General features: G+C 47.9%; 1 protein-coding gene across 3 annotated transcripts in view; it reads right to left on the bottom strand.

Moving 5' to 3' along the window:
- Positions 1 to 3,661: 3,661 nt before the first annotated feature.
- Positions 3,662 to 7,695, bottom strand: part of LOC146341073 (inactive phospholipase C-like protein 2) — a 49,942-nt gene continuing 45,908 nt past the window's right edge. For all 3 annotated transcript variants that reach the window (XM_084804689.1, XM_084804688.1, XM_084804690.1), the window contains exon 6: positions 3,662 to 5,504. In XM_084804689.1, the coding sequence (XP_084660815.1) occupies positions 5,319 to 5,504 (186 nt within the window). In that variant the 3' untranslated portion in view covers positions 3,662 to 5,318. The remainder of the gene's footprint in view (positions 5,505 to 7,695) is intronic.

Below are 7,695 nucleotides of genomic sequence, written 5' to 3'. Positions count from 1 at the left end.
CCACATTGCCCCACATCATTGGTACCAAGATGGGCCACGACCACTGACTCCACCCTGGCACTATCAGGCTATCTAGACGGAGGGTGATATCTGCAACCTTCGCACCAGGCGGGCTATTCACCATACGGTCTACATGCCCATCACAAACCTGACGGTCTATACATCTAATGATTGAATCTCCTCCTACACAAGCCCCCCTCCCCCCAGAGGTACATCCTTCATGTGAGAGGGTATTTGCTCACCTTCTGAGGAATGGGTCCCTTCTAAGGGATCATTTCCCTCTTCCTCAGAATGACACCCTCCTTCCCGAAGACCCCCATTCGCTGTCACAGCACAGGAGTTGTCACCCTAGGAGTGGGACACAACTATTGGGTCCCTGAAGGTCTCACCCACCAATCTCCCTGCCTCTTTTAGCTTCTCCGGGTCAGCAACTTTGACTTCAAGGGAACAAGCTTGCTCCCTGAGAGCCAGAAGGTCATTACACTCAGGACACACCCACAGCTTCTGTCCAGCAGGCAGATAGTTGTACATGTGGCACTCAGTGCAATACACTGGATAGCCCCTACACCCTGCTGGCTCTCAACCTTCATAACTGTTTTTTTACTATTATTATTGCTATAATTGGGTTTATTTACCTGGAAAACTAAGTTGTTACTAGAAGGTGGGGAATTTATTTATAGTTATTTATTTACAGTTACTTGCTATGAGTAGGGAGAGAAGAGGCAACTGCTCTGGCTTTCTCCCCGTTGCTAAACTCGCACAGGTGCTTAACTCACTTGTGTACTGATGCTTCGTCACTGGGGCTCCTCACGTTTCCCCAATGTATGGAGAGAGGCACGATTTAAACACTCTTCAGTGTTACCTATGGAATGCATTCGATAATTTCTGTAGAATCAAACCAGGTGGTTTTGTTTTGTTTTTTAAATACAGAGTGAACCCACAAGGCTTCCTGTCTTCAAATGATTCCTTCAACTGCTCTGCTCAGCCGCAGAACATCCAGTTCTGACCACCACAGCAGAGCTCACAATGGAATATGCCATTTGCAAAGCTCTCCCTCTGACAATGGAAGGTACCATTACACAGTTCTCCCTCTGACAATGGAACGTGCCATTGCACAGCTCTCTCTTGAACAATGGAACGCACCATTACACAGCTCTCCCTCTACTGACATACAAATATGCATCCCAAAGGGGACCTGCCACCACTGCTTTTCCTCCAGTGAGTTCATCTAAATTTCCTCCTGCTCTCAAAATGAGTGACAGACACTCTGATGCCAAATCTGTCACCTATCTAGGAATCCCCCCTGCCCCATGCTTTGATGTGCTTTCTGGTTTTTAAGAAGTTCCATGTGTACATTTATGCAATCCGATGTGCATTCGTCCCAATTACCACCCCTCAAAATGACTGTTCCAAAGAAAAGGGAAAAGGTGAGCGCCCTTTCAAAGCAGCTCCAACACGCAAGATACATCTTTGTGGGTGCCATATTATTTATTCGCATATTTGAAGTTGTTTTATGCTGCTCCTCAGCCAAAAAGGCGCCCAGAGTGCCGCACATACAATCAAGTAGCCACGACCATCCCTGCCCGCAGGCTTACAGTTTAAAAAGACACGACACACAAGGAAAAAGGAAGAGGGAGGGAAGAGGAGAGGAGAGGGGAAATGAAGACTATCAGCAGGGCTGGTGGAATGGCCCTGCTCTCCCTCTCATCTCCCTCAGAAAAATGTGCTGGAATGACTGGAATGCCCTGACAATATCCCTAGCCTTGTCACAGAAATATGATTGGCTTAAGGCTGTATCCCAACTGTATCTTTTTTCCATCTTTGTGGGGTGGTCCTGTCAGGGGCAAATGAACCAGACAGGTCCACCCTAAAAAGGACGTAACCTTCGCAAAGGGGAGTTGGATCGTGTGTCCCGCTAAGAATTTCCTGAGCCGATTTCAAGCGCTGAAGTGAGAGGGCAGGTAGCCTGAAGGAAACAAAGAGAATGTAGGATAGCCGCTGTCCATCCAACCTGGCATTGTCTGCTCTTGACTGTCGGCAGCTCCCCAGGGTCCCAGTCTGAGCACTTGTCCATCACCTCCTACTCGGAGATGGCATGGGTTGAACATGGGACTCAGTGCACGCAAAACAGGTGCTCTGCTACTGAGCTATACCTCCCCTTCCCTGCTGTTGGGGTTACTTCAGAGTAAGCACTTGACTTTTATACTATGCATATACTTTTTAATGTGAAAGGAATACATGCTACATTCTACACGAGGATGAGGGAATATCACAATGTGCTCCCCTTTATTAGAGACTACCTTCTAAGCCAGGGGTGTTGAGCCTTAGGACCAAGGGTCCAATCCAGCCTTCCTGAGGTCCTAGATGGCCCTACCCCCATCCCCAGGTGGTTCCTGCTCTCCCCCACACTCTGAAATCATTTGACGGTTTTCCAGCTTTTGCACATTTTCCCCCATTGTAAAAGGTTGAAATGCCTCTGTCTCCTAAGGATAAGTTACTGTCAACAGGAGCTTTGAGCTAAAATATGCTGGTGTTCTTGGCACTTTGGACCCCTTTTGCCTTTGGCAGAACTGAATTCCGCCTTCAGGCTTTTCTTCACAGGGCTTTTATCCTGCTTTTGAGATTGGTTACTCACAGAGGTTTGCGGGTCCTTTAGATGATGCCGTCCACCTCCAGGGTGTCTCCCGCACTAAATGAGCTTTATCCCATTTTTTAAAAGATTGGAGATAATGAGCTATCAAATTACAACACAGAAAAGAAGAGCTACACCACAGTGCCATCCAGTGGCTGTATAATGAAACACATACACTATTGAGATTGGATACTCACGGAGGTTTGCATGCAGATAAGGGGGAAAAGGGAAGTGTGTGTAAAGGAAGCCCTTCGTGATCCTGCATTTAAAACGGAAACAGAAAGCCCCAGTAAAGTGGTGGGATTTTAGGCTGGTGTAGAAATGCTCTGAAAGAGGTCCGGCATTTCTGTTTTTAGTCCTCACTGAGCATCTTCCCTCCATCATACACTAGATCCAGTTACAAAACCATTTCTTTTTAGAAAGGAACTGGTCACCCCCTGTAGAGAACGTGGAATCGCTTTGAAGTGTGATTTCTAGATGTCCTTGGCTAGGATCAGTGCAGTGGCCATTCTTAACAGGTTTGTAAATTATTTAATTTTGTAGTGCTGACATAGGCCCCATTTGCAGGGCAGCAAATTGTGGGTTAATTCACTAACCTATGATTTGCCATGGTGCATGCCCTGTGTGTGCATGCCCACCATGGCGCAAACCCACCATTTTGAATAAGCAACCTCCGATCAGGCTGATCGCAGGTTGCTCCGGGATGTCCAAACCTGGACATTATGGGTTAATTGTGGGTTAAACAACTCAAAGTTAACCTAACAACTAATTGCAGGTTAGCTTTGGTTGTTTACCCCACGTATCCGGGTTCAGACATCATGGAGCAACCTCTGATTAGCCCAATTGGAAGTTGCATATTCAGAATGGTGGTAGCACATGCGTCTGGCAAATCATGGGTTAATTAACCCATGCTTTGCCACCATCATGTACAAACCATGTCACAGAGTTCTGATGTCAAGGTGAGAGGGACCACATTTGTGTGTGTGTGTGTGGGGGGGGGGGAAGACTATCAAAAGAATCAGAAGGAATGGAAGAGAAGCTCAGCTTTTATTGTCAACTAAACCCAGGCCTTTCCATTCCAGAGCAAGCCTCCCAGGTCGCCTCCCCCTCCCACCCCCCAAACAAGCTAGTAATGGAAATCAATGTAATTCAAATACAGTTTTGTGCAATTTCAGAGCTTGGCCAAACGTATATCTGACATTTCAAATATCTTTCCCACCCCCCCTGCCAAAAAAAAATTGATTTTCTGGGACACGTTTGGAAGTCTAATTGTTTAGGGTTGTGGATACTTTTTTTAAGGTAATAGTGTTAAGTACTGTTTCAGATTGAGGATTCTGCAAAGAATTATGGAACTGCAATGAGAATAAGATTCGAGAAATCCTGATTTAGTGTTTTAAATTGTGGGTCTAGTCGCTAGTCTAATGACTGTAATAAATCGTAAAGTATTAATCTGGCAGATCCAAAATTTTACAGCCTACTTTTTGGGGGTGGGGAATGACTCTAAAGGTGCAATCCTATGCATGTTTAGACATAAAAAAAAAAGTCCTACAACTCCCAGCATTCCCCAGCCAGACATGCTGGGAGTAGGATGACTTTTTGCTGCGTGAACGTGCATGGGATTGCACCCTAAAACCAGCAATATTCCATTACTGGAAACTCGTGAAAAATCCTAATCACGAGAATATAAAATGCGTTTCATTACAGCCAAACTCGAGCTAGGAAAACTTGAGAATCACCCCGCTTCATTGCAGCCCCATCTCGGAGCTTGATAGCTTGGTGACAGCGGGGGTAGAACAAGGAACACAGGGACTCCTTCATGTAGCCCAGCGGTTCCCCACTTTGGGTCCCCAGATGTTGTTGGAGTACAATTCCCATCATCCTCAGCCAGCATGGCCAATGGTCAGGGATCATGGGGGCTGTCATCCAAAATAATATGAGACCACCCCAAGGTTGAGAATCACTGCACTCCTTCCTTGTCCGCAAGCACCGTGCACTGTGGGAGGTCCTTGCTTTACACACAATGGATTCCCCAGCCTTGCTTTGCTGTCATGATCATGGAGAACAATCTGCCAGGGCGTTCTCCTGTGCAAGCCCTCTTAGGACTAACATTCTTCAGCAGACGTCGAACCAGGAACCTGGGGAAATCTCAGGCAGGGATTTGGCTTGTGGGGCACCGCCCAGCTCTGGCTAGGAAGGGGGAACTACAGGGGCTCAGCCAAGGATGCCTCCGTACACCAGTAGGCATATACCAGTAATGGATCAGCTGAGACCTCCCTGAACACTGTAAAAGGTTCCCGGGCAGGCTTGCTGGCCGGTCTGTGGAATTAGGAGACCTGCTCTTGCTGGCTGCAGATGGCCTCCTCTGAAATGAAGGGAAGAGGTCAAAGAAGGCTTCAGCCCCTCATGGTTTCAGTGGGGTTTGTGCATAAAGTTTTTTTCTACCGTGGGTTGTATCCCATGTACAATTGGTCTGCTACTGCCATCCTTGCAGTAAGATAGCCCCTGGTTGTTACACACATGCACGCACGCACACACTTGGAAATCGACTGGCACTCTCTTGTTCCGCAACACCGTGCTTGGTGTCTCTTTTTTTAAAAAAACCCACCACATGTCAAAGTCTCTGTACGGCACCCCGCCCCCGTGTCCATGGGTCCCCCTCCCCTCCCTTAGTCCTATCCACTCCCAGTCAGCAAGACCCCGTGTCACTGGCTCCTTCGGTTTCTGGGATGGGATCAAGAATGCTACGGCCGCGGAACAGGTCAGGAGAGGCAGCTCCATTCCGCCCAATGCCACATGACTGCGCGGCATTGTGGATCTGCCACAGCGTGTCGAGTGCTTCTGCTTTGGAGTGCTTGAGCAGGTCTGCCTGGCCCTGTGGACAGAGGAAAAATCAAAAGGTCAAGAAAGATGGCTTGGAGATCAACGGAAGAAAAGCCAAAGGTCTCAAAGGCAACTCCAGTGTCAAAATATCTAAACAGTTCCGCTCTTAATAATTCTACATCTCAAAGTTAAGTTCCTAGTCCTCCGGATAGTTTAGAAAACCTGAAGATGAGAACAAGGAATGGTCCCTCCCCCACTGCAGTACTGATATAGTCCACCCCTCCAGCTGTTGTTGGACTCCATTTCCCATCAGCCCCGGCCAGCATGTCCAATGGTCATGGATGATACGAGTTGTAGTCCAACATCTGGAGGGCCACAGGTTCCTGACCCCTGATAAAGATATTCTGTGATGTTTGCTTTGGCTTCTTCTCCCACATTCACAAAGAAAAGATACACAGGGTTCTTCCAGACGGAGGACTCTTTTATTTATTTATTTTATTATTTATTAGGGTTACATCCTGCCTTTCAAACCAATAAATGATGAAAGTGGCTAAAAATAATCAAATTGAGATTAAGCAAAGACTTAATTAAAACATAACATAAAAGCAAATAAATTAAAAGCATAATTAAAAACATAATGATAAAGGAAATAAACAGCACCAAACTCAGTAAGACCCCCCAAGACCAGCTTACATGCCAAAGGCCTGCCTGAAGAAAAATGTCTTTGCTTGCTGGTGGAAGGGCATCAGAGTGGGAGCCAGCCTAGCCAGTCTTGGCAGGGAGTTCCAGAGCCTCAGAACAGCCACCAAGAAGGGCCTCTCTCACATCCCCACCAGTCGTACTTCTGGTGGTGTCGTTCTCAAAAGAAGGGCCTCCCCAGAAGATCTTAAAACCCAGGCAGACTTGTTTGGGAGAATGCAGTCTTTCAGGGAGCCTGGTCCCAAGGTGGGTAGGGCTTTATAGGTCATAACCAACACAATGAATTGCGCTCAGAAACAGACCAGTGAAACTGTTGTAACAAGGGAGTCACGTGCTCCCTGTAACCACCCCTGGCCAACATTCTGGCTGCAGCATTCTGGACCAGCTGAAGTTTCCAAACACTTTTCAAAGGCAGCCCCACCTACAGGGTGTTGCGGTAGCCGTGGCCAGATCAGACCTCTTCCAGTGACAGGCACAGTCGGTGCACTAGCCTCAGCTGTGCAACTGCACTCCTGCCCACCACTGACACCTGGGCATCCAGGTTCAGGGTGGAGTCCAGGAGTACACCCAAACTGTGAACCCGAGTCTTCAAGGGGACTGCAAACCCAGCCAGCACATGCTGGAACCTTGCTTCCTGATCTGCCTTTTGACTAACCAGCAGCTCTGCTGTCTTGTCTGGCTTAAGCTTCAGTTTGCTCACCTTCATTCCATCCATTACGGACATCAGACACTGATTTAGAACCAGAACAGCTTCCTTGGATTTCAATGGAAAGGAGAGACAGAGCTGGGTGTCATCAGCATACTGATGGCACCAAACCTCAAAACACTGGACAACTTCTCCCAGCGGTTTCATGTAAATGTTAAATGGCATGGGGGTGCCAAGGAGGAACCCTAATGCCACAGACCAACAGCCAGGATATCAAACCGGAGTCCCTGAAATCGCCCCTCCAAGAAGGGCCAGAGACACCATAGAACAGTCCCTCCAAATCCCATCCCAGAGAACACCTCAAGATCATACCATGGTCGATGGTATCAAAAGCCCCAGAGAGGTCCAGCAAAACCAAAACATGCCCCTTGTTCAGAAACCTCTGGAGATACTAACTGGGACAGACCCATGGTTGCCATGGAGGCCATCATGTCCTGAGCCATACTCCATTGGGTAATCTCTGCATGTATGTTGAAGTCTCCCGACACAACAAGCTGGGGAGACTCCAGCACACACACTCACACCCCAAGACCATGCCAGGTAGCTCAAGGAGACCATTAAGCAGTGGGATGGGCGGCATACCGACAGAACCCCTATTCTATCCCAAACACCTACCTTCAGATATACAGTCAAAACTGAAAGATCGAAGGATAGGGTGCCTGGTAATGGGGGACAGAATCATAATAGATCACCGCAGCTCTGCCTTCCTGTTCCCCCCAGGTCTCGCCTCCTGCAACGTGGAGAAGCCCAGGGGACAAAGCTGGGAGAAATTTACTCCCCTGGTCTCACCCAACTAGATCTCTGTGATACAACCAGGTCAGCAAGCTCAAGTCATCCA

Source organism: Heloderma suspectum, chromosome 6 (genome assembly GCF_057233095.1).
Source record: "Heloderma suspectum isolate Gila_16-S chromosome 6, 16-S_ref, whole genome shotgun sequence".
Taxonomy (NCBI): domain Eukaryota; kingdom Metazoa; phylum Chordata; class Lepidosauria; order Squamata; family Helodermatidae; genus Heloderma; species Heloderma suspectum.
The sequence above is the reverse complement of the archived record's forward strand: the minus strand, read 5'-3'. Positions and strand labels throughout refer to the sequence as shown.